Source organism: Giraffa tippelskirchi, chromosome 12 (assembly GCF_054371585.1).
Source record: "Giraffa tippelskirchi isolate mGirTip1 chromosome 12, T2T-mGirTip1v1.2.pri, whole genome shotgun sequence".
In the NCBI taxonomy this organism is placed as follows: Eukaryota; Metazoa; Chordata; class Mammalia; order Artiodactyla; family Giraffidae; genus Giraffa; species Giraffa tippelskirchi.
The window spans coordinates 89,676,160-89,702,625 of record NC_137286.1 but is presented as its reverse complement, the minus strand read 5'-3'; the positions used below and the strand labels follow the sequence as shown (position 1 = coordinate 89,702,625).

The window sequence follows — 26,466 nt, the reverse complement described above, 5'->3', positions numbered from 1 at the left end:
ACTGGGGCCACGCCTAACACTGAGAACACAGTCTTTGATTGGGCAAGGCTCTCTGGCTCTGCCCTGTGAACTCATCTGTGCTTTGGACTGTATGAAATATGAACATATCTGGATATCAAAGTAAGAAAAGGTAGCCGATGGAATCTAGCAGTTATTGGCACTTTGGTTGTCAGAATGACAGTGCTTTAAGCCTACTTTAGAAGTGTAATTATTTTACATTAGAATGCTGAACCTCACTCTGGACATTTTGAACTTAAGATTCTTGATCTTCGAACAAAGAGATTAAAGCTAGATCCTAAGATCCCCTCTAACTAACATTCTGTGATTCTGACATTAAACAATGACTGATGGCTGTAGTTGGTGTCAGTAGTATAAGGAATTAAATATTTTCATGGCTTTTTCATCCATTCGGACTGATAAGACATTATCATTAAAACAGACCTTATTGTGTAGTATAATACATATTCAAAAAAGTTCATAAAATATATATGCACAGTTTTGTAAATAATTACAAAGTACTCATCCGTGTTCTGCCACCCAGATCAAGAAATATAATCTTATGATTACCCCCAAAGCCCTAAATATGTATTGTACTGCACAATAAGTAATATAATAAAGATTTAAAAAATTAACTTGGTAACCATTTATAAACAAGGAAATTAAGGTTCAGAGAAGTTAAATAGCCTTACTGTCTTTTGAATTTCAATGTTGTTTTTTTTTTTCTCTTAGTAGCCTTTTCTCTGTTATTTCTCAAAAACCTATCTTCTATTTATTATAATTGCATCCATTTAAATTTCATCTTGTTGCTTTGAGGCAGAATGTAGTTTAACTCCTTTTATAAAATGAGTTTTGTGGAATAGGGAAGTTGATTAACTTTTGCATGTGAATTTTAATTTCCATTTGTGGAAGTGTGTAATATATATACTTTCATATAATGAGTAGTTGTTTTGAAAGTTGGTTACGTTTCTTTTTATTTTCAGAAGGAGAAGTCTTTACCTGGGGTCATAATGCTTACAGTCAGCTGGGTAATGGGACAACTAATGCTGGTCTAGTGCCCTATCACATCTCTACTAATCTGTCGAACAAGCAAGTCATTGAAGTGGCCTGTGGGTCTTACCATTCTTTGGTGCTAACATCTGATGGAGAGGTGAGAATAGTCAGCTTAAATCTCACTGATCATAAGATTTCAATAAGATTTATATAGATTCCTATAGCAGACATGGAAATATGATCATTTAATTAAAATAACCACCAACCTCACATTCGTCTTTCTCTTGTTAGCAGTTCATAGTCATGGTGTTTATTTTATGATGTGTACCTGTATGTGGTAAGGATTTGTATAACTGCAAAATGTTGAAGGATGTATTGTTACTTCTCTGTTGCTATACTCAAGGGGGTTATTTGCAAAAAGAAAAATCCCCAAATGCTGGAAAATATGGCTGAGGCAAGTAGAATTTTATAAGGATTATATGACATTTGATTGTAATTATTACTGTTCGTGTAGTTAATGCCAGTATCCTAATTTTATAAAGTAATATATTGTATGAGAATGCATCCTGTGAAAACTTCCCTGCCAAGGTTGTGACAACTTACGGATATCAAACACTTGGAGGGCAAAGATGAGGCCAGAAGTGCCACTTGAGACACTATATATTAGTGTGTTTCATTTACTGATCTCTTCTTTCAAACAGGTATTTGCATGGGGTTATAACAACTCCGGGCAGGTAGGGTCTGGATCAACAGCCAATCAGCCGATCCCTCGAAGAGTCGCCGGCTGCTTACAGAGTAAAGTGGTTGTGAGCATAGCCTGCGGGCAGATGTGCTCCATGGCAGTGGTGAACACCGGCGAGGTAAGAGAGTCACTTCACAGGGCGCTTCCAAACGCCCATCTGCCTTGTCAGTTGTCCTGCTGACCTCACGACAGAGACCGTGACTGTTTCTCGGCTTTTGTGGGCATCGAGTCTCTCGTTTTCTCTCAGGTCTTTGTCTGGGGCTACAATGGAAACGGGCAGCTGGGACTCGGCAGCAGTGGCAACCAGCCAACCCCCTGCAGGGTAGCAGCCCTCCAAGGCATTCGTGTCCAGCGGGTACGTCCCCTGTGGGTTTACGTGTGCCTGTTTTTAAATCTCCAGTGGCAGACATACCAGTGTACTAAAAAGTCAGTTGTCTTAGCAGGATGAAAAGTTGAAGTAGAGGTTAAAGTTCTTTTCCTGAATTTAGTTGTAATATTTATCAGAAAATTTTTATCTCTAGTGCACTCTCACACGCAGCTGTTGGAATGTAAACTTTTATTGTCTCTTCCAAGGAAACTTTGGCAGCATGTATCAAGAACCTTGAAAATATTCACCTCCTTTCATCTGTAATTCTGCTCTTAGGGCATTATCCAAAGGCACCAAAGAGAAAGTGACTTTTAGAAGGTATAGTTCTTAGAGCAGACAAAACAAAAAAAGAATGAAAGAAAAAGAAAACAATGGTAAATAATAGATGTAGCATAATTTGTCCAATCAGACAGTAAGTTAATGGTTAAATAAGTGATACTAAATCTATATTAACAGAAATGATGCTTAGAAAGGATTTTAATAGTGCTATATGTGCTGTAAAGTAAAAAGATACAGAACTACTTATACAGTATGATCATTTTTCGAAAAAGCTTTCAATGCATATTTCTCTTTTTTTTATAAATAAACAATCTTGACCTTGAGATAACTTTCATAATTATATTTTTCTATATCTTTTTCACATTGAATTTATGTTTTACTTTCATAATAAAAAGAGAAAGTCATTCTTGAAAAAGAGAAGAGTCTATTTCTTGTTCCTCTCACACGCCTTGATCTCTGTGAGCGTGATGAATGCCACAGTAAAGGCTAAACTGGACTCTTGTCACTGCAGGACTCATGTTGATCTCAATGCCTTTTTCACCACATGTGAGGCCTAAGCTACATCTGGAGGGGTGTTGGCTAACTTTAATGCCTGCCTCTCTGGCTGCCTTTTCCCCTTTTTCATTTTTGATTCTTAACCTATCTTGTGGAAAGCGTGTTTCGCTCTGTCTGCAGGCCTGAGTGGATTTGGTTTTTCTCTTTCCAGGTTGCCTGTGGCTATGCACACACATTAGTATTAACAGATGAAGGTCAAGTGTATGCTTGGGGCGCAAATTCTTATGGCCAGTTGGGCACCGGCAATAAAAGTAACCAGTCCTACCCTACCCCTGTTGTCGTGGAAAAGGACAGGTAATATGCGTATTTTCAAAATGAAGTTCGTGTACTTCAGTGATTAAACAAAACTGAGGCATGATACAGAATTATGGGCAATTTATTGCTAGTGTTAGAATATTCCTGAACAAGACCATTCATTCCTTTTTAAAATTAGCTTTAGAATTTGGGGGAAGGTTGAGTGTATGTTAAATATTTCTGTTTTCAGCACCCATATTTCATCTATACTTGTAATAGCTACTCTACACAAACTACAGTGACTAAACCTCCAACAGCTCCTCGGCATTATTCTTCTCACTCAGACATTGCCTTTCCCCCCATTCCCATTGTTCTCTATTTCACGTTCTTAAGGAGTTGATAACATTTGAGGTCTGTCTTCTGTGATTTAGGAAGATGAAAGTACCTCCAATGGGAATATAATGCCATTCACCCAGCTATTTCTCAGATTTGCTGGTTGAAAAGGATAGGGCTGTTTTCATGATCTTAACTCCTAGGCTATCACTATGAGGAAGAGCAAAATGGTTAAATTAAAACTTAGTTTTGTGCACTTGTGTGCACGGTTGTGTTAGTGAAGTGAAAGTCGCTCAGTCATATCTGACTCTTTGCAACCCCATGGGACTGTAGCCTGCCAGGCCTCTCTATCCATGGAATTCTCCCGGCCAGGATACTAGTGTGGGTAGCCGTTCCCTGCTCCAAGGGATCTTCCCAACCCAGGAATCAAACCTGGGTTTCCTGCATTGCAGGTGGATTCTTTACCACCTGAGCCAACCAGGAAGCCAAAGAATGCTGGAGCTGGTAGCCTATCCCTTCTCCAGAGGATCTACCAACCCAGGAATTGAACCGCAAGGTTGTGATAAGTGATTAGTGTATCCACAGAGTTTTTTTCCTGAATTATCGTACTATTTTTGAAGGTCTCTTGAACTTCTCGAACATGGCCTTATCACTGCCTTTTCACTCTTCATTTCTTGATGCAGAAGCATGGAATATGAACATTTCATTGTCCATTCTATTAAGTCAGGGTTGAAATCATTGTAGAAATCAATATTGCTATTTTCATCTGATTTTTAAATATATGGATAAGTTATTTTGCACTTACATGCAGTTTTTTTCTGTATTCCTGTGGGAATATTTAACAGTGAAAATGAAGAACCAGTCATTTTCAGCCCCTTGATTTTCATTTGAGTATTGTGAACCTGGCTACTTTTATCTAACCTGTGTTAAATTGGTTAAAAAACCTCCCCACCCCTGCAGATCTTATAGTAAGACCCTAGATTCCTTAAGGGCTGGGGAGGAGGGAAGATAATGAAGGTCCTATGCTGACAGGCACACAGGAGATGCAAGTAGCCGTGTCATTTTTATTTCTCTTAAAGGTAGTTCAGAGCCACTCAGTAAAAAGAGAAGAGACAGTCTTGAGGCTTTGAATAATCACAAAAGTGCCTCAGGCCAGCAAATCCAATCACTGGGGACATTTAGTATTTATTTAGACAACACGGCACAGAAGTGTGAAAGGACTAAAGTTAGCGCGGATTAAAAACAAGCTATATCTGCATGGCACTTTACCATTTTCCTCATGCTGCCTCGCTTCACGTAAACTTGAACTCCTCTGTCCTTGGGCTTGTGGAATCGGCTGCCTTGTGCCCACTTGCGTTTTGCCCCACCTCGCGCCGCTGGTCCTGATGGACTCAGAGGGAGTGTCGGGCCTTCTCACCATAGTCATGCTGGGACGGACAGACTGCAGGGCGACTCAGTGGGAAAAAGCCAGAGAGCGAGGGACGCAGGCGTGGGAGTTAGGTGAGTGTCCAGATACCTGGCACTGGAGAGTTACCTGTTCCTTTCTGTCTTTTTTAAAAGTCTTCACAACTTAAAAACATTTGTTTTTTTAAATTATATAGGTAAAAAACAGTAGAAATTGCTAAAAACACATGCATACTTGCTGTTGCCTACCTAAACATGATTTTGGCTAGAATATCAAGGGTGAGTGTTTTGAATGAGACGTTCCTGCTTTTCTCAGTTTCCCGGGCTTGAATTTCGTGCAGTGATTTTGAGCTTGTGGGCTCTCTGTCGCACGAATATTGCAAGGGAGGAACCTCTAGGTTTGCAAGGACTTGTTCTGCCCCTCCCTGCCCTTTTCAGTGACTGAAGCTTTGCAGGAACTTTATGACTTACCTCTCAGGAACTCCTGACTCTTGGGGCTCATTGTGGGGAGGCTGGGCTAATTAGAAAGAACAGGATTGAACTCGCGGTGGGGTGGATCATCAGGTCTTGGTTGCGTGTTCCCAGAAGCGGAAAGTGAAAATCTGGCTACGTGGTTTTATTTGCTCAAATAACAACCCAAGAAAAACCTGATTTAAAAAAATTTTTTTCACAGAAGCCTATTTATGATGAAGAATGCTAACATTTTATGTTCACAGAGAAGTGATTTTATAGTTAAAATGATTCTGTTTAACTCAGTCATTCCCAGTCTTTCTGAATTTTCAATACTTTGATTTACCAGCATTTAAAGTTCCATAAAAAACATATTTTGAGTTAAATTGATTTCAAAACTCACTTTGCCTTGAATTTTTGTGAATTTTGTAGCTTCTTGAGGTGTTAATAATTAGTAATGTGTTGGCCTCACAGAAGCAGAATTGAGAAACACTGCTCTGGATCTTGTAATGGTCATGATTTCTTCTCTGTTCTTCTTCTTCACAAATTACCTGATTTTTGCTCTTCCCTCTTTTCTGTTTTGCATTCTTTCTCACTCTCTGCCGTTTCAGTTCTAGTACCTCTTAGCCATTAAGCCGTGCCATTGTGGTGGATCGTTTTATTGAGGTGACACCAAATCCATTTATTGTCAACATATAGTAACTTTTTTTCCAGTAAGAATGGCTGGCTGCAAAATAAAATACGCTGTACGCCAGACCTCCTGGGCTTCCCTGGTGGCTCAGCAGTAAAGAATTCACCTGCCAGTGCAGGAGACATGGGTTTTATCCCTAGGTCAGGAAGATTCCCCTGGAGAAGGAAATGGCAACCTACTCCAGTATTCTTGCTGGGAAAATCCCATGGACAGAGGAGCATGGCACGCTAGTCTGTGGGGTCACAAAAGTGTCAGACACGACTTAGCGACTAAACAACAGCAACGCCAGACCTCCCGGCAGGAAACCTTAGCTCAGTTCATCGTCTACTGCATGTATGACTGGACAATTTGAGCTTCCATATTTGCTTCTTTGTATGAATCAGACGAAGGACAGATGACCTCAGACAAAGGCAGGGCGCTTTGGCAGATGCTGGAGTCCCAAGCCCAGACCTGAAGGTTCCTCTAAACTTTCTCCTTTCTCGTTGCTGTAGCAGCTGCTGCGGTCAGCCAAGCCCGAGCCCCACCTCTGACTTCCCTAGTGGCACTGGGTGTTCCAGGTAGACGCCCTAGCCATGCTCAGGGAGGGCCAGCCTTCCCAGCTTCTCTGTATCTTTAGCTCCCTGGCTGTGGAAGCAGCATCCCACCTCCTCGAATGAATGGCAGAGGCTGCTTCCCATTCTTGGAGGGTCATGGTAAACATTTCTGAAGTGAATGTAGGAGTGAAGTTATTTTGGTTTTCTGGTACTGGGTAGTTTAGTACAGAAGTTCACGATTGTGTTCCAGTCAGTTACGTTTTTCATGGAACGTTTGTTATCAGGGAAAAGAGAGGTCCACCAAAGTGCACAAGAACATTCCTGACCGAGGACTTTGTGCATAGTGACATTGAGAGCAGTGAGTACTTTCTGTTTGTTCAGACAGAGGGCGTGTGGGCAAAGGTAATATGAAAGAAAGCTGGCCATGGACGGTAGGCAAATTATAGTAGGCCTTAAGGACACGTGTCTGGATTTTTGTCTTGTGGGAAGTCAGTGAAAAGTTTGAAAGGAGTCATGAGAATGGTTTTTCAAGAGAGTCATTAACTTGACAGCACTGTGCGATTTAGGTCAGAAGAGAGAGAAAGTCTAAGACAGGGAGACTTTAGAGTTACATCAGTCCGGGTATGGGGTGTGCTTGATGAGGCTCTGGCAAGTGGGAGACATTACAAAGAAAGAATTTGTTGTTATTTTGCCAACTGGATATTCTGAAGAAAGTGCTAAGTGAGGAGGGAGGAGAAGTCAGAGATGACCCTAAAGTTCCTAAAGTTCTGGGAATGCTGGTACCATTGCCCGAGGGAGAATCAAGATGGCACCTCACTTGGGGTATAATATTATTTTAAGTCTGTGTGGTGGCTTGGTCTTAGAGAAGACAATTAGTTTCAAGTCAACAAAGCAGTGGTTTCCATTAGGAAGTGTTTTGAGAACTCTCTGCCTGTCAGCCATGAACTTACTGAAGTAGGGTCTAACATAATGGTTGGTCCCAGAAAACTGCTCTCTGGGGTTCCAGATGATACCGTTCAGTGAGTCAGAACTATTGCACTTACTGCTTGCAGTGTGAGTTGAGGTGCCCCATAGCATGCTCCGTGGAACCCTAAAATTGGTGAAGTTTTGATAAAAATATTTATTGACCCTGGATGGAGATGCCTCACATCTTTTTGATTTAAGTAAGCAATGTTTTAAGAAAAAAATTGAATCACCCTTTTTTTGGTCTTTTAGTCTCTGTTCTCTTGGCTTGTACTTCAGTTTCAAAATAGGTGCATATTTTTATCTGCCTACTGGCTAGAAGTGGTAACAAGCAGACCTTCATGATGTATATAAGTGCTGTTGAGACATTGCTTAAAGGTCAATGATGGTTTGATGCCTAAAAATTTACAAACTTAGGCTTAATGAAGAGTTTTTTGTTTTTTTTTAAATCAGTTAGTGCTAAGGGAAGGAAAAATCGACTTGTTTCTTCTCCTGTTGACTGCTTACTTGGTGTGTGTTTGTGAACCCAGAATTATAGAGATTGCAGCCTGCCACTCGGCCCACACGTCGGCCGCCAAGACGCAGGGCGGCCACGTGTACATGTGGGGCCAGTGCCGGGGCCAGTCGGTGACGCTGCCGCACCTCACGCACTTCTCCTCCACCGACGACGTGTTCGCCTGCTTCGCCACGCCCGCCGTCACCTGGCGCCTCCTCTCTGTGGGTGAGCTGACTGCTGTCTGTTGGGTGATGGCCTGAGAGCTAGGAAGAAAACTCTGTTGTTTTTCAATAGTGAGGACTTTTGTTAAGTGCAGTATCAGGCAATTCATTTCCCTCTCACAGGCTCCTGTGAAACAGCACTCACCAGACCGATTCATTTTCCTTAAAAGTATTAGAAATCAGCATCTCATACTAAAGTTCAAAGAACTTCAGATAGCTTTTTGATGTAACTGGGAAACCGTGGCTTTTATTTTTAGCGGGTATATTTACTCAAGCTTTCAACATGTTTATTTAGTGAGGTGGTTGGGGCTTTAGTTGTTTTGCCAGATTTACAGCTGTGTCTGAGGTTCTTATAACGATTGCAGCAGCAGGAAATCTGTATTTAGGGAAAAAAGCACACTGCTCAGTTGCTCAGTTATTTTGGGAAATTGGTATTTTCATGAGTGTGAGCAGAGCAATGCTATATTTGGCCTGCATTTTCATTGGAAAACACTGGTGTCATTCCCTTAGAACCCGACGACCACCTCACAGTGGCCGAGTCCCTGAAGAGGGAGTTTGACAACCCTAACACCGCAGACCTGAAATTTCTGGTGGATGGAAAGTACATTTATGTGCATAAAGTCCTTCTCAAAATCAGGTAAGGCATCATTTGAGAATTGAAATAAATATGTTTATGATTTTCTAGTTGCAAAGACCTATGTCATTCACTTCAGTGACACTGAAAAAATGTAAGGCTCTTTTTGCCCTTTATGAGCAGACAGTACAGCAGGGAAAACACATTGTATGTGAAACAAGAAATCACAGAGGCCGTAGTATGCAGTGGGTAGGGTGTGGTACAGGGCATACACAGTTGGCTTCCTCAGAGACTCTGTAGACAGCTTGTCCACCTTGGTGCTGGAGAGCAGCCATCCGGCCAGCGGTGAACATCTGTTGAGCCCTGTTGGGGCTGCTTGACCTAAGTGAACCTCCCTGGCCAGGAGCTGAGTGCAGCCCATGAGAGTCACTCTCCTTAATCAGCTGTGGGATATCACAGGTTTAGACTCTTGGAAAAAGACAAGAGCAGCAAGGTTTGGGGTAAAACTAACAGACAGACTTTTAAAAATTCACTTTTATTAATGGGTGATTTTTGAGCATCCATTTAAAATGTACAGCCTGAGGAGTTTTGACGTTTGTATATTCTCTGGAAACCACCATTCCACAACAGGACACAGAACATTGGCGTCGCCCCTCTCAAAGATCCCTCAGGCCCTAGCCCTGGGGCAAGCCCTGATCTTCTTTCTGTCAGTATAGACTAGTTAGCATTTTCTAGACGTTGAGGTAAATGTAATGATACAGTATGTATTCTTCTCTGCCTGGCTTCTTTCTTCTAGCCTAATGATTTTGAAATTCATTTTGTTGTCGTGGGGACGGGGGAGCCTGGTGGGCTGCCGTCTATGGGGTCGCACAGAGTCGGACACGACTGACGTGACTTAGCAGCAGCAGCAGCAGCAACAGATATCCAAATCCTCTTGCAGTGAATCACAAACACAGTATAGTATTTCAGTCTCAAGTTCACTTCTTAGTGAGGCCAGGCTGTGCAATATTTGTTCACTTCTACTGTTGTCCATAAACCTTCATAAAAATGAGGAGGTTGTGGTTTGTTAGGGCTGTTGTAACAAAGTTCTGTAGACTGATTGGTTTCAATAACAGAAATTTATTCTCTTGTGGTTTTGGAGGCTAGAAATTCAAGATCTTGTTGAATGAATTGGGTTGTTCCATCCTCCGTCCCACCTTCTGGTGGTTTGCTGCCAGTTTTTTGCCCTCCTTGGCTTATGGCAGCATAACTCCAGTCTTCACATGGCATTCTCCCTGTGTCCAAACCCCCCTTTCTATAAGGACACCAGTCATATCAGTTTAGGGCCCACCCTAATGACCTCCTTTTAATTTGATCCCTTCTCCAAATACGGTTATATTCTGAGGTTAGGACTTCAGTCTGTGAGTTTGGGGATTCAATTCAACCCATAACAGGAGAAGAAACAAAATTACTCAGAATTTTTAAAAATAAAGCCACCTGATTTCTATAAATGCTGCTCCGTGGACATGGTGTGGGAGGGACCCGTGGGAGTCTGTGGCCGCAGAGGCAGCCACCCCACACCACAGCAGGCTAGCATTTGCAGCCTCCTCCAATAAACCACTGTTTGCAGCCTTTTGGCCAGTAGAGGAAGCGAGGGACCCAGGCCAGGACATGAAGGTGTGTGGTGTGCGTTTTTCCTCTCTGCGTGTTGGTTGTTTCCTCTTTAACCACTACGAGCACGTGCTCCTCGGGAAGCTTATCAGCTCTTGCCCAGAAGTCAGGACCTGACATCTTTTTTCCTTCAGGTGTGAGCATTTTCGCTCTTCATTGGAAGACAATGAGGATGATATTGTGGAAATGAGTGAATTTTCGTATCCTGTTTACCGAGCCTTCCTGGAGTACCTGTACACAGACAGCATCAGCCTGTCCCCCGAGGAGGCAGTAGGTAATTCCCACCAGACTTGACCAAGAGTTTGGCAAAAAGGTGGTTTGTGTAGAGCCTGAAAGGAAGTCTCTGTGAGGGTAGTCACAAAAGTAATTCTGTTTTTGTGTGCTGAACCCAAACTCTTTCCTTCTTCCCACCTCATACAAAGGTTGACCTGATGGATAAAATGAGAGGTGGGTGAATTATCAACCCATCAACACTGTGGGGTGGGTGCCATTCTTCCTGAATTGCTCGACACCGTACACAACTCTTTAGTTTCCACAGCCTGCTGCCTGGAAGATATTTACATTATGAAAATGGTAAGATGCATGTAATAGCCGCCTTGCTGGTCTCCGTAACTGTGACTGTCTCTCTGGGACAGACTGCCGTGGTCCAGTGCCTCAGGGCCCTTCAGGGTTACTGACGGTAAGGAAGCAACACAGGGCGACCAGTTGGGCACAGGGTGAAAAACATACTCAGTCTCAGCTTACAGCTGTCAGTATCGTGGGCCAGTGGGACAGAAGAATTAAAGAATTGCTTCTGTAAGGAACCAAAGAAAAGAGTTTAACCCTCAAATTTTTAAATTCGGTATTCGTTTTACATGTGTAAAGCCAGTAACACTTTTTACCAGGTCAGCATTGAATTTTCCTCAGGTGAACAGAAGTGTGATTTCTCAAGTTTTCTCGTTTTCCTTCCTTTCTCCTACAGTGCTGGAGGGCCAGGGCCACGGTGTGCCACACTCCCCTCGGCACCTGTGAGGGAGACAGACCGAGCCCTGCCCTGTGGAGCTGGTGCTCAGGGGAGGGAGGCCAGCCTTTAGCAAGAAATCAGAGCGGTCAGTCAGGGGGTCAGGGAAGGCCTCCGTGAGGAAGTGTGCTGAGCAGAGAGAAGGGGGAAAGCAAGCAGACACCCAGGCGAAGAGCATGCTAAATGAGAGACAGTGTGGAGCTCTGAGACAGGAGCACGGAGAGTGCGGGAAGAGGAGGAGGAGGAGACGGCCAGGGTGGTCGGAGAGAGAGAGTGCGATGGTCAGTGGACGTAACTGAGGCCAGGCAGCTGGGTCTGGCCAAGACCAGATGTGGCCTTGGAAGTCACGGTGAAGGGCTCGAGTTTCAGTCTTGATGTGATAGACAGCCTTGGAAGATTTTGACAATGAGGGTTGCGTTATTTAGTTTTTGCTTTAACAGTAAACTGGAAAAAGGAAGTGGCTTAAACAAGGTGGTTTCTCTGTCACCCAGGGTTACACAGTGCAAGGCATCCTTATGTGTGGCCCCTGGATTCACGTCCATAGCCACATCTGCACTGCAGACAGCAGGAGGAAGGGACAGTGATGAGGCGCCAAGGGCAAACGCCGGTGTCTGTTAAGGAAGTCCCACTTCTTTTAAACCAGGGACCAAAGATGACCAAGGCCTTAATTAGCTACATAGGAAGTTGCGGGGAGTGGTCACTTCTAGATGGCCATGGCTCAGCCACATAGTCTAGGATTTGAGGAGAGGAGGAGGATGGGCTTGTGTATGTTACGGAGGGAGGAGGCAGCCGCAGCTTTGACTCCAGGAGTGAAAAGATCAGGAACTGTAATGGCTCAGATGTAAGGTGGTGGTGCTATGGGTTAAGGTGGTCTAGCATGGAAGTGTTGAAAGAGATCAGAGTCTGGACACATCTTACATAGCGAGCTGACGGAATTTGTTGGTGGTTGGTTGTGGGGTGTGAGGGAAAGAGAAGGATGGGGTGTTTGGCCTGAGCATGGAGAGCACCAGGTTTTGCTCTGGAGTTTGAAAAATCAAAGGAGTTTGAACTGCCTTTTAGACATCTGTGTGGCAGGTTTTCTGTAGGCCCCTGGGCGAGTCTAAAGGAGGCCTACATACCACATGTCTAAAAATTTTAAGTTATGTGTCAAACTAAAAGCTTCAGATAAAATGTGTTAAATCCTCATACCTTGAAAAATACACCTTCATTAAGAACTGAGAGGCCAGGGTGGCATTTCATCTGGAATTTAGAGTGGTAGGTCTCTTGGAGTTCCGTGCTAGGACACCACGGCACAGGAAGGTCAGGCCCCTGGCCACCAGCTTGGGATCTGCCGTCTTTGTTTACCCACCACCAGCTGCATCCTGCACCACAAGAGGTGCGCGGGCACCCAGCCTGCACCTCCACGCTCCGTCCATCCCGCCCTGTCTGCCCCTTGGGACTGGGGGTCTGTACCTTGGTGACAGGGTCGAGGGGAGGAAACACTTGAGTGTGTGGCCTCAGGGCTGATTAGGCAGGGAGTCCCAGGGCCCCTGGGGGCTCAGACAGTAAAGAATCTGCCTTCAGTGCAGGAGACCTGGGTTCAATCCCTGGGTCAGGAAGATCCCCTGAAGAAGGGAATGGCTACCCACTCCAGTATTCTTGCCTGGAGAATCCCATGGACAGAGGAGCCTGGTGGGCTACATTCCATGGGATTGCAGAGTCGGACATGACTGAGCGACTAGCACTTTCACACTTTCCCAGAGCCCAGGTGCACGAAGTGTGGTCTAGGAGTGGGCACGTGGCTCCCTGGCCACTGTGGGGAGGGGTTGCCTGGAGCAGGTGCAGAGCTGGGCCCTCCTGAGCGGAGGATCCAGGCAGTACCTGTGAGCACACACATAGGTGAGTCCGGTGCCTGGGGTGTGGGGAGCTGTCGATGTGAATCTGAGAGTTGTTGAAAACCGACTAAAAACAATCAGGTCATTCACAGCTCTCAACAATTCAAAAGATTTCAGTTTGTTTCCCCCAGTGGGCCATAGGCCTTTCTTCTATGATAATACTTGTCATGTTACAATGAAAGCAGGTTTCCAACCAAAATCTACCTCATTATGTAGAACTTGTTGTAAGGTTGATGAAATCCTGGCTCTGTGTCCTCTGGGGCCTCTACCTTCCATGAAAAGGTTATCTTAAACATGACAACAGTCTAGAATCAGTATTCAGCTAGCTTTTGATCAGGTGGCAACTAGGACTGAACTGGACCTAGCAAGTGTTCCATTATTCCCAGGGTGTAGGACTGCTGAGCCCATGGTGTGGATCCCATTCATGCAGGGGTGGAGGGGACTCTCGTAGTATCTCTAGCCAAGCGACATAACTTGAGTGCCAATCACTTCCCCAGTGACATTCTTTATGCTAATTAACACATCCTCAAATGGAGATTTAAATAGCCGTAATTGAAGCCATTCACAAGGGCCTTTCAAATACTGACTGACTAATCATTCTCATTTTTTTGGCTGCACTGAGCAGCATGTGGGATCTTAGTTCCCTGACTGGGAATTGGACCCTTGCTCCCTGCAGTGGAAGCTTGGAGCCATAACCACTGGATCACCAGGGAAATCCCCTGACTGACCGTTCTTGATTAGAGTGCTCTTCATAGTATCCCTTGCATGCCTGTTCAGTCACTCAGTTGTGTACAACTCTTTGCGACCCTGTGGACTGTGGCCCGCCAGGCTCCTCTGTCCGTGGGATTTCAGGCAAGAATACTGGAGTGGGTTGCCATTTCCTTCTCCAACAGTATCCCTTGGAGTAGCTTAAAAATCAACTTAAACATCTAAATCACTCTATGTTGTATTATTTGAAAGTAGATGACAGATAATATAACAAGAATCATCAGGTTTTTACCAGACAGTATTAAAACTGTGAGGCTGGAGATCATTTAGGGAAATAAGTGAGATAAGAGTGTGAATATTGAACTCTGGGGCATTCGAGTACTCGGAAGTCAGGAAAAAGGGTCCAGCCACCAGACTGAAGAGTAACTTCTGAAGGAGAAGAAAACCTGAGCAAGTGTTTGAAGAAGCTGGGTGCTGTCACAGCACGTGTGAATGCTGATGGGGAAGGTGCTGATGATTCAGGGGGAGGGATGACCAGAGGAAAAGACTCGAGCCATTTTCACTTGCTGCTGCTTTCCCCACAGCTACTTGTTTATGTGTTGCATTTGCTCAGTGCAGCTGTGTTCTTAGATGGAGCCAAACACTCAAGAGTGTTTAAGTCAGCCTAAACCTCAATTCTCACACCCCTTCACTGAGGATTATATTGGGTTGGCCAAAAATTTCTTTTGGGGTTTTCCATACAATGTGACAGACAAATCTGAACAGAAAGTTCTGGCCAACCCAGTATTTAAAATCATCTCTGATGGGTTGAATGAGTTTAAATCAGGATGCTTGAGATCACTCCCCTAATAAACATCTCTTTCTACCAGGATTGCTTGATTTGGCTACATTTTATAGAGAAAATCGTTTGAAAAAACTCTGCCAACAAACTATCAAGCAAGGAATCTGTGAGGAGAATGCCATTGCGCTGCTGTCAGCCGCCGTGAAGTATGAAGCTCAGGTAAGAAGAGCATCCTTTCAACGAGCTCACCTTCTCGAAGAAATAGCTGTCTACTTCATGCCTTACACTGAAAGAAACTCTGCTTAAAGATTTAATGTAAATAAATAAAGTACTAAAAAATATATATATAAGGGAATGTTTATATCAAGTTAGGATGGACCTCAAGGGCAGAAACCATGAAGGAAAGGATTGATAGATCTGATCTCAAAAAATTAAAACGTTTACACACACACACAAATAGAAAGTAAATGATACTCTGGGAAAAATATCTTTAACACAGTGAAGCAAGTTTACCATAGTTAATGTATAATTCTTTAAAAAGAATGATAATGTGAGCAGTTCGATGGAAAAAAATGGGCCAAATGGATTTATGAACAAATGAAAACTAAAAATGAAAATAAGGTATAATTTTTCAGTTGTCAATAGGGGAATCTATTTTTAGAAATAGTACAGGCTCAGGATAATGGGTATTCTCCTAAATTGCTGAGGAGAATGCAAATTAGTGTATCAGTTGGGGCAGTTTGGTATAATATGTAATAAAAGCTTTAAAAATTTAATTCTTTAAGGAATTCACTTGTAGAAAGTTATCTTAAGAAAGTAATCATGGATTCAAACATTTAGCTTCAAAGACGTCTTCCTGCAACATTGTTTATAATTCTTAAAAATTAAAAAAATTCAGCATAAATATCTCAGTTCTCAGTTCAGTCGCTCAGTCGTGTCTGATTCTTTGCAACCCCATGGACTGCAGCACGCAAGGCCTCCCTGTCCATCACCAACTCCTGAAGCTTGCTCAAACTAATGATGTCCATTGAGTCAGTGATGCCATCCAACCATCTCATCCTCTGTCATCCCCTTCTCCTCCTGCCTTCAATCTTTGCCAGCATCAGGGTCTTTTCCAGTGAGTCAGTTCTGCGCATCAGGTGGCTAATGTAGTGGAGCTTCAGCTTCAGTATCAGTCCTTCCAATGAATATTCAGGACTGATTTCCTTTAGGATTGACTGGTTTGATCGCCTTGCAGTCCAAAAGAGTTTTCTCCAACACCATAAACATAGGAGAAAATTGTTTAAAAAATGGTACAGTCTTTGGGGTCACAAAGAGTTGGAGACAACTTAGCAACTGAACAACAACCTCAGATGTGCAGATGATACCACCCTTGTGGCAGAAAATGAAGAAATAAAGAGCTTCTTGATGAAAGTGAAAGAGGAGAGTGAAAAAGTTGGCTTAAAGCTCAGAAAACTAAGATCATGGCATCCGTTCCCATCACTTCATGGCAAATAGATGGAGAAACAGTGGAAACAGTGGCAGACTTTATTTTTGGGGGGCTCCAAAATCACTGCAGATGGTGATTGCAGCCATGAAATTAAAAGACGCTTATTCCTTGGAAGAAAAATTATGACCAACCTAGACAGCATATTAAAAAGCAGACACACTACTTTGCCAACAAAGTCTGTCTAGTCAAGGCTATGGTTTTTCCAGTGGTCATGTATGGATGTGAGAGTTGGACTATAAAGAAACCTGAGCGCAGAAGAATGATGCTTTTGAACTGTGGTGTTGGAGAAGACTCTTGAGAGTCCCTTGGACTGCAAGGAGATCCAACCAGTCCATCCTAAAGGAGATCAGTCCTGGGTGTTCATTGGAAGGACTGATGTTGAAGCTGAAACTCCAATACTTTGGCCACCTCATGCGAAGAGCTGACTCATCTGAAAAGACCCTGATGTTGGGAAAGATTGAAGGCGGGAGGAGAAGGGGACGACAGAGGATGAGATGGCTGGATGGCATCATCGACTCAATGGACATGGGTTTGGGTGGACTCAGGGAGTTGGTGATGGACAGGGAGGCCTGGCGTGCTGCAGTCCATGGGGTCACAAAGAGTTGGACACAACTGAGCGACTGAACTGAACAACAACATTAATACTATTCAGGATATATCATTGACTGAAAAACTGTGGTCCTATTTTTTAATAAGTATATTTGTTAAATAAAAATATTTTAAAAATTTAAGTATAAATAGCTAAATTGAAAAAGACCAAAAAAACTATTACAATATTGTAAAGTAATTAGCCCCCAACTAAAATAAATAAATTTATTAAAAAAAAAAAAAAGAAAAAGACCAAAATTTATTATCTACATTGAAAAAAAGACTGAAAAATATAGTCAATGGTTATCTTTGAATTGGTGGGATTGTAGATGATTTTTATTTCGTTATCTTTGCTAGTTTTTCCTGAATTTTCTACAGTGACCATGTATTGTTTTGATAATAAAGAAAACTTGTCTTAGAGTTAAATCTTGAGGAAACAGGCCAGACTCCTTGGAGTCGATTTCCGTAAGGATATCCTTTCCTTTGTCAAAGAACAGGGACATTTTAGCAGTGAGCAGAAAAAAGGCTATAACTTCTTTTCTGCTTATATAAGTAATAATATGCTTATTAAAGAAAATTCAGAAAATACAAAAAGTATGAGGAAGGAAATGCCTCATTAACCAGAGGACACAAACATTTCATACAGCTCCTCTGATTTCTTCCCTAGGTTATGTGTATGTCTCTAAATACTAGGGTTTTTTCACTTAACATTTAAAAAAAAAATCTTCCCTACCTTGAAGCATGGACATTTAAAAGCATAGTAAATATTTGTCTTTCATCAAGGTAATAATACACTGGGCACTTACAACATGCAGAATGCTTCATGGTCAAATAGTAGCTATGTGCTTTTTCAAGAGTTGTTACAGTCACGGCGATAATACTGGACTCTTCTGGACTGCCTCAAATGATGAGATGGTGGGCACATACTGTTTCCCTCTGAACTAGGCTTAATTTGCAAGACTTCTTCACATTCCCTATTTATGTGAATTATTTTTATGCTTACGATCCAGCCTTCTGTTTTCTAGAAAGCAAGCACCTTGAGGAATGACAAGGACTTTGTTTTGCCAGATCCCTAGTGCCTAGGATAGTGCCTGACACATAGTAGGTGCTCACTAAATGTTTGTTTAATGAATGTCCAACTTCGCCTTTAGAGGTAGACTAATTAGTTGTTGTACCCTAAATTAGTATGACAGACCACAAATAAAACTGACTCACTGCATATGTCACATAAAAGTTTTTATAAAGAACAGTGCATTTGATGTGACTAGTATTCTTACTTGCTGACTCTAATAAGCAAGAAATGGACCTTTTCTGCAAATCATCCCTCATGCTTGACTACACTTAATACATAATTAATACAAGCCAGGGATTATTCAAAGCACAGTTCATATCGTGCTTAATTCTCAAAAGAACCCGATAAGAATATAGGCATTATTATTCTAATTTACAAGTGAGGAAGCTTGAATCTGAGAGATTAAATTCTTAGTAAGCTATTAATAATAATTTTAAAGCTGGAATGCAATCCCAGATTGGACCAATTTCAAAAGCATATGTTCTACCACAATTCTCTAATGTCTCCATATTTTAAAATCGGCAGTGTTTATGCACTGGTTCAGCAAATATCCACTGAGTGCCCATTAAATGCCTGACACCATTCTAGGCACTTGAGGGTACAAGAAGTGAACAAAACAGACCAAAATCTATGCCCTCATGGAACTTTCTGATGGTGAGGGCAATAGATAAACTAATACAATATGTGTTCTGTTAGGTGGTGATAAGTGATATAAAAAAGTAAGTTAGGGAAGGGCAGTAGGAGGAGGCCAGACTGAGGTTAAATCTGAAGGTTTAAATCGTGGTTGAGGAAGGAAGGGAGGTCTCACCAAGGAGAGCTGAGAACAGACATGAAGAGACGTGGCGGGCTGCGTAGCTCAGGGGCTGAGGCCGTCAGAGTCTCCACAGGCTGGCCTTTAGTTCTCAGTTCTCTGGGGCCAGAAGTGTGTCCAGCCACCTGACTTCTGATTCTCAAGCTTGCCGATCTAATCAAGGGAATCACTATGGGACTATATTTTTTGGCCTGGCGTACATTACAGTAAGCCAGAAATCACCAATCTGTGGAGTTTCTCTCAGCAGAAAGTTGTGATTTCTTCCAAGCACTTTCCCGCTTCAGACTATTGAAGCTTGGTGTGATCTGATGAAGCCTAACCATCTCAGCCTTGTCTTCTTGTGAAGGAGAAAGAGCAGTGGTCTGTTCATGACTTCAGAGAAGCAGTTCCCAGATGACTCTTTCATGGCATAAGCTTTCCTCACAAACTCTTTACAAGTAGAACTATTTAAGCCCCAGAAGAATATAAAACAGGAGTGTTGGGCTCAACATAAAGAAAATCTTTTAATCAATTTACTCTATGCATTCACACAATAAAAGAAATATTTATTACACAAAAAAGAGGAGTGTTGTACTCTGAATAAATAGTGAAAGAGGAATGAACAATACACATAGGTGCCTATCTCTGGGACGGAAAAGTCTCATTTTTTGCATTGGTTAGTGTGGAGGAACTTGAATGCTTTCCTCTGTTATTTACATTTTCGCATCAGCTGTATAGTTTTAAGCTATTCTTTAGGTACTGCTGTCCCAGCATTTCTTTCTGTTGGCCATCAAATCCTCTTTCCTCACCTGTGTGTTTTAGGAATTTTTGTGCTATGTTGCATTGCGTCAGGATATGTGAATTTGCTAAAACATTTCTGTTGTCGTCCCTAGGACTTAGAAGAATTCTGCTTCAGGTTTTGCATAAACCATTTGACTGTAGTAACACAGACTTCGGGCTTTGCAGAAATGGACCATGATCTCTTGAAGAACTTTATCAGCAAAGCAAGCAGAGTTGGAGCCTTTAAAAACTGACCCTCACCTGCAGGAAAGGATTTTTAGTGTTTCCACTCTCCCTGCAACAGCCAGAGAATAACTCCTCCTTATGTGTTGATGGTGAGCTACATTTGGGCTGAATATGTTCTGTCAAAACAAGGGGATGGTGGTAGGTCTTCCCCACCTTCTGAAATCCACTGTCTACAAGAGAAGGCATTAAATGCTCTGTTCAGATGGGACTAAGCTCAAGGGGAAAAAATTGAAATGTCTTACTATATTTACCATTTCCTCTTACGAGTCACTTAAGTTGGAGACTTTTGGTACACGGGTCTACGTGTATGCTATTCTGGCCAAACTTCCGTATTCAACAGGCTGGTACCACACAGATAAGCTTGACCAGGAATGCTGTCACTAGCACACTTTCAGCATCCAGCACAGTGCCTTGCATATAGTAGGCACTCAACTTATTATCAATCTTAATCATGCCTGAACAGCTTTATTTATGGGACACTGGATGAAGGTATAACTTAGGCAAAACAAGTTTAAAACAACTGAGATTCCTATTCTTATGGTACATTGTTCTGAGGAATAGTGGCTAATTTAGAGTGTTAATTAGAATTCACAAAAGGCCTTGGCAATTAAATTGTTGAAGATCCAAGGGCTAATTTTAACTCTCTGTTTTACTCTGAGTCATTAATTTCTCATATGAAATTATTGAGTATGAAATACTATCTTTGAGTGAGTGTTATTCCTGGGCTCATTTGCCTTACATAATTGCATAATGTCCTTTTACTTTTGTGTTAAAAGATTTGCCTCTGTAAGTAAAAATGGTTTTCTCTTGTAGTTGACTTTTATGTCACCACAAAACAGGTCTTTTAACTTGGCACAGTGTGATTATAAAAGTAGCAGCCAAAAAAGGAACTAATACTTACATTTCATGGGCAGCACTAGCAAGAATGAGGTAAATTTATACTTTCTAGATCAAGTTACCCAACTGCAAAGGAGAAACTGAAATGGGATGTAGGCTGCAGCGTCAGTCTCCTAACATGTATTTCACAATATGATACTATGTGAAGAAACCTCTTTTGGAATTAGAAACCTTGTTCTGATGCTGAACTGTCTGATAATAAAGTGCTCAGTAACAGAACAAATGTGTTTTTTAATTCATCTGAAGCAGCAAGATTCTACCAACCTTATGTCTTCTTAGATACACACAGACTGTTTCATATAAGCTAATTTTTTAAAGCAGTCACTCAGGTAAGGCATCATAGCAAAGCCTACCCTAAAACATAGATGACTTCCAAACAGTTTAATTACTATTCATACACTTACCTACGAATGAATGGTCTTTACTGGTGAGGTCACCTGAATCCTTGTTGCTTTTTGTTTATCTTTCTTTTTGTGTTTGCAGACCTGGTCTGGTAGAGGCCAAGGAGTCTGGATGTCTCTAATTAAGTCAGAATCCCATTTTTGGAACTATACAGGATGGATTATTTTAAAACAGCCTCACACCATGTGTCTGAATGTTCTGGTAGGTTTACTGTTCTCTCCAGCAAAGAAACATCGAGGCTTGGGTGTTACCAGTCAGCTTCAGTTCTCACAGTCAGATGTCCACAGGCTTCATTCACTTCCGACTTCTCCCCATCCTGCTATGCTTGCTGTCACTGACCAAAAGCCTTTATTTTTTACGTCTTCCCGAACCTTCTCTTCCTCTTTCTTGCCCTTTTCTGACAGTCTTCTGAAGTTCCTCAGTGCCTTCTTTTATGAACTCAGTTCATGGAAACATGGGACCACCCAGAGAGAAAAACAGGTAAGTTTATTTAGGGACGAAAGATGGATTACCCTTCACGAGACTCCACAGTGGGTCACCACTCTGCCAGAGTACATGTTAGTAAGAAGGAGTGGATGGAGTTCTATCCAGATTTCCTCCAAAGAGGGACAGAATATGATTTGTTTCCATATACTTGGAAAACATACCTTCTGCGATGACCTCCTCCCCCACCCCCACCACATATGGACTTCTGGATGCTAGAACTACAGTAGGGGGTGAGACCAGTCAGGTTGATCCCAGGACGGGTAAACAGGCAACAGGCAAGCTGAGTAAGGTCACTTTCAAAGGAGAGTGGCACAGTACAGAGTAAGGATTTTTAGCTTGGGTGTCAAGGAAGACCTCTGAGCTGAGAGCCCTGAAAGAAAAGAAGAAACAAGCTAAACAAAATTGTGAGGGAAGAGTACTTATAGACAGAAGGAACAGCAAATGTAAAAGCCCACGGCAGGGATGGGCTTGGCATCACAAGACAAAAAGGCCAGTGTAGGTAAAGCAGAGTGAGCACGAGAAAGGAGGCAGTAATGCACAGTGTGAGTACCCCTAGGAGAGGAGCGCAGCCAACCCATTTACACTTTAAAAGGATCATTTTCACTCTTCAAGGAGTAGAAGGGTGAGGAGGGAGGCAGAGACCAGTTAGAAGTCTCAGACAGTGGTCCAGACATAAACTAACAGAAGACAAGTTTTTATCTTGAGCAAGTATGTGTTTAGTAAAATGGGGCAAGACTAGGGTATAGAAACAAGGTGTTTTTGTTTGTTTGATTTTGATTTACATTTTGAGAAGCTGGGTGGGGTAGGAATTGAGTTTTTTTGGCTGTGAGAGCTCTGACTTCCATGAAGAAGTCAGGGCTGGTGAAATAAATTTGGGATTCATCAGCATATAAAGCCCACTAAATGCTAAGAATGGACGAGATACTAGGAGAGAATTTAGATAACAGAAGAGACTGATACTGCACTTAATACAAAGACCACATCGGACCACTGAGACTCTTAACTAATTTATTGAAAAATAGACAAACTATTGTTAATTGTAGAAAATAGTAATGTAGCAATTTCAAATGTACAGTTTTAACCAATACAAAAAGCAATAAAGCAGTATCTGAAGTCTTATATAAGAAATCTCAATACACGATCTCTGAAGTTCCTTAAATTCTGACACTAATTCTAACATGAAGCAAGAGACCCAGTAATGTGGTAAGCCCTTGACCTAAAAGCTAACTGATTTGTATGATATTCATGCAAAAATGAGTGAGGAATTGAGATAAAGCTTTCTAGTGCCTGTGTTACCAAGATAACTGTCAAAAAATAAGTTTGCAACTTAATTGAGCACAAAATAAAATTTTGCTTTCTAACAAATAAGACCAGATTTCTTTTTAAAAAGAACTCTCAGTTTAAACAAAGTAATTTTCTAAAAGCTAGTAGATTCTACCTTAAATACCACCTATTTTAAATTATACCATCTCTAAATAAGTTAATCACACAAGATAGTTTAAATTACACCTTTAGGTGTCAGGGGGAGGGGGGAAGCGCCTCTTCTTCTACTGTAGCTATTTTAATTTGAAGCTTCTGCACAAAATCAGAGAGAAACAATGCCTAACCCAAAGACCTTTCATCACCTGCACTGTGGACTAGAAATAATGTGGCTTTGAATGTGCCAGTGTAAGACCATGCTGAATTAAAAAAAAAGACAACTGCTAGTTCAAAAGATACATGGAAGACATGTACCATTCCAGGAAAAAAGAAAAAAAACACACCTCTTCCCAAATTCAGGAGAGGAGAATCATTGCTGAGATGCAATTAGGAAACTCTCTAAGAAAAAAATTAAGGCTCCTATAGTTAACAGTCTGTTTGTGGAGTAAAATTACTTTGTATCTTGATTCTTTGGGACCCAGAAATGTCAGAAAGTGTCCTTGGGATGTACTGGATCCGGGTCCTTGACAGCAAAGCTCTAGCTGAACACTTTATTTTCCAAGTACTAGACAGGTACTTAATGAATTCAGTGATCTGAATGGTATAAAAACCAAGAGTACTATTAATAACTCTTTATTTTTAAAGCATGAGTTGGATAAAGAAAAGGATCAATAAACTCTTACAAGTCCTGAGGTATGAAACCTGTATCAGTAGTATGACAGTATCTCATAGGTTTATACTTTTGTTTTCTGTTTGCATTTTAAAACTAAAATTTATAAAACAAACACACAGTACACCCATTTAGTTTCCATTAGTAAACTAAACTCTAATGTGTAAAAAATCAGTCATTTTCTCCTAAGTTTCTAGCATCTGTTTTAGCACAAGAGTTCAGGGTCATTTGGGTGAATGGGGGCAGTCAGCCAAATTGCATTTGGAAGACAAGACGCATTTTCTAAGGGTATTCATGTTAAATTAAAAAAATAAATATAAATTAATAAAAATAACAGCAAACATCACATAACGTGCCACAAGAGAAGACAAAGTACTCGGATAGGCACAGGTTGTGAGACTCACTCCTGGGGGATCCTGCCACCATTTGTAAAGCAGAACAATTTATAAGTAAGACCCCTACGTATCAACAAGTTCCATTCCAAGAGTGCATTAAGTCCAATTTGTTCATAACTCCCAACAAAGTTAGCCAAGGTACCCAACTAACACATTGGCTATATAGTACTGTACTATAATAGGCTTATAATACTTTTCACACAAATAATACATTAAAAAAACATAAAACATTTTCAGTCTTACAGTACAGTACCTTGAAAACTACAGTAGTACAGTACAACAGCTGGCACACAGGCTGGCACTGAGTGAACAGCAAGAAGAGTTACTGATGGAGAAGGGACAGGAGGAGGGAGGCGGCAGAGCTGAAGGGTCGTCAGCAACAGCAGGCGGAAGGCAAGCTGCAACTTCACGCCTGATGTTGACAGCACAGGTTCTGGTTCCTCGCTGGATTCAATTGTTCACATCTTTGAAAGTTCACATCTTGAAGGTTCATATGTAGGGGCCTTACTGTACTTTGGAGATAGAAACATCTGGTACAGCTTTTTCAATGGCAGGATCGACATAAGAACATAAGATTTGATCGACAGACACAAGATTTTCAATCTTGTACAATAACAATGCATGTTCTAGTGACTACAATGTTGCCAGTGGCTTAAGAATCCCCTGCACAAATACTCAACTGTGCTATCCACAAAAAGATATGTATTATCTTCACTAACTGTGGCTGTAAACAGAACCTGGGAGAGTCCTACAATCATATCTGTAGGAGGCAATGAAGCTGGACGTGTACAGGGTGCCCCCTAAGGCCGTGGGGTCCTCACTTTTCTTCCCTGTTTGAGGTATCCATGCTCTCATTCATTTTCTGCTTTTGCATTCGTGTTCGAGTAGACGCTAAAAAAAGAATGAAGAAATGTTAACAGCACTGATGCTGTGGGGTAAGTTGGTAAAGGGCTACCCTATTTGTTATGCTCACACCAAACTGATGGAGCCTAGGACCTTGCAAGCTGTGGTTTCCAATTTTTTAAATCATATACCCCTATCAGCCAGCTTTTCCCCCAAATATGTACCATTAAAGTATGTATGTATTTATGTATATGTGTATAAATTATAAAACATATATACCCCAAACATTAAAAATCAATGAGATAAAGATAAATACGCATTCTAATACTGTCTTATGTACCCCTACAAGGTGATCTTACACACACTCAAGTGTGCCCAACTTTGTCGACCACTGCTCTAGAGGCAATATGGTTAAGTCTGGCATCTGAGCAAAATACAATTCTGGGCTGGTCCAGAATCTGCTGGAGTGAGTGTTATTCTTCATGAAGTTCAGAATTCCCTTATGTTTGGAGATGCACTGCAAGTACTGTAAACATATCAGCTCACAGCTCATTTATTTTTTAATTTATTTAATTAATTTGGCTGCACTGGGTCTTTATTGCTGCGAGGGCTTTCTGCAGTTGCGGTGAGCGGGGACTACTCTAGTTGCAGCGCGCAGGCTTCTCACTGCAGTGGCCTCTCTCGTTCAGAGCACAGGCTCCAGGTGCCTGGACTACTAGTTGCGGTACACGGTCTCTAGAGCACAGGCTCAGTAGTTGCGGGGCACGGGCTTCCTTGCTCCTCAGCATGTGGGATCTTCTCAGACCAGGGATAACACCTATGTCCCCTGCATTGGCAGGCAGACTCTTAACGGCCAGAACACCAGGGAAGTCCAGCTAACAGCTCATTTAATTTGGACGTGGACATTTTAAAATACATTATTATAACATAGACAAAAACTTTCAGAAAGCTTCTTTTAAATTATTTCAAAATTCTTAACCGGATTTTAGAGGTGGGCAAGAGTTCTTTATAAAGAAGCACAAAGAACATTCATACTTGGTGAAGAATAAAAAGAGTGACTCTCAGTCTCCTCTTTGGTCCTTCCACTCTGAGCAATCCAGCACTGTGTGATGATCTGTTTTTGAGGAAAGCTGAGGAGCAACCTGGAGAATTCCTTACCCTTACGGGTTAAAACTCCTGCCACTTCTCCTCCATTTTCTAGCTGTACGAAGGCCCTGAACTTCAGCCTGGCAGAGGGAATTCACAGTCATTGCTAAGTGTGTCAGTGTGAAATGGACTGACTACAGCAACTGAGCTCCTCTGTAAGAAAATACACATATTTTTACATCTTTATACTTCTTTTAAAATGCATATTTGTGGGCTCCAAAAGGCTTCCACATGTTTTTAAGGCCTGATTTTGGTTATAAGCTTCATGTCTATTTTCATGCACTGGGTAGGAAAAGCTACAGAAAAGTTAAAACAGTAGTATATTAGTTGATGTAGAATCCAAAAAGAGATTCATTTATAAGCAAAGAACTTAAAACTTTTGTTACATTTAGTTTCAA

The 26,466-nt window shown here is 41.8% G+C and overlaps 2 protein-coding genes across 59 annotated transcripts in view; one reads left to right on the top strand and one right to left on the bottom strand.

Moving 5' to 3' along the window:
* The window catches only part of RCBTB2 (RCC1 and BTB domain containing protein 2), a 40,476-nt gene extending 19,546 nt beyond the window's left edge, over window positions 1-20,930 (top strand). For 41 of the 50 annotated variants that reach the window (XM_081547501.1, XM_081547485.1, XM_081547480.1 and 38 more), the window contains 9 exons: window positions 981-1,147; window positions 1,692-1,850; window positions 1,980-2,087; window positions 3,085-3,227; window positions 8,072-8,262; window positions 8,769-8,895; window positions 10,617-10,756; window positions 14,934-15,064; window positions 19,678-20,930. In XM_081547501.1, the coding sequence (XP_081403627.1) occupies window positions 981-1,147; window positions 1,692-1,850; window positions 1,980-2,087; window positions 3,085-3,227; window positions 8,072-8,262; window positions 8,769-8,895; window positions 10,617-10,756; window positions 14,934-15,064; window positions 19,678-19,818 (1,307 nt within the window). In that variant the 3' untranslated portion in view covers window positions 19,819-20,930. The remainder of the gene's footprint in view (window positions 1-980; window positions 1,148-1,691; window positions 1,851-1,979; window positions 2,088-3,084; window positions 3,228-8,071; window positions 8,263-8,768; window positions 8,896-10,616; window positions 10,757-14,933; window positions 15,065-19,677) is intronic. The other 9 variants (XM_081547508.1, XM_081547504.1, XM_081547497.1 and 6 more) reach the window with 1 other exon arrangement.
* Window positions 20,931-22,589: 1,659 nt separating this feature from the next.
* RB1 (RB transcriptional corepressor 1) overlaps window positions 22,590-26,466 on the bottom strand; it is a 117,641-nt gene continuing 113,764 nt past the window's right edge. For 8 of the 9 annotated variants that reach the window (XR_014070574.1, XM_081547448.1, XM_081547447.1 and 5 more), the window contains one exon: window positions 22,590-24,970. Coding sequence is in view for 8 of the 9 variants with exons in the window: in XM_081547448.1 (XP_081403574.1) it covers window positions 24,897-24,970 (74 nt within the window). In the remaining variant the exon portion in view is untranslated. Of the gene's footprint in view, window positions 25,002-26,466 lie in introns of all 9 variants that reach the window. The other variant, XM_081547449.1, reaches the window with a different exon arrangement.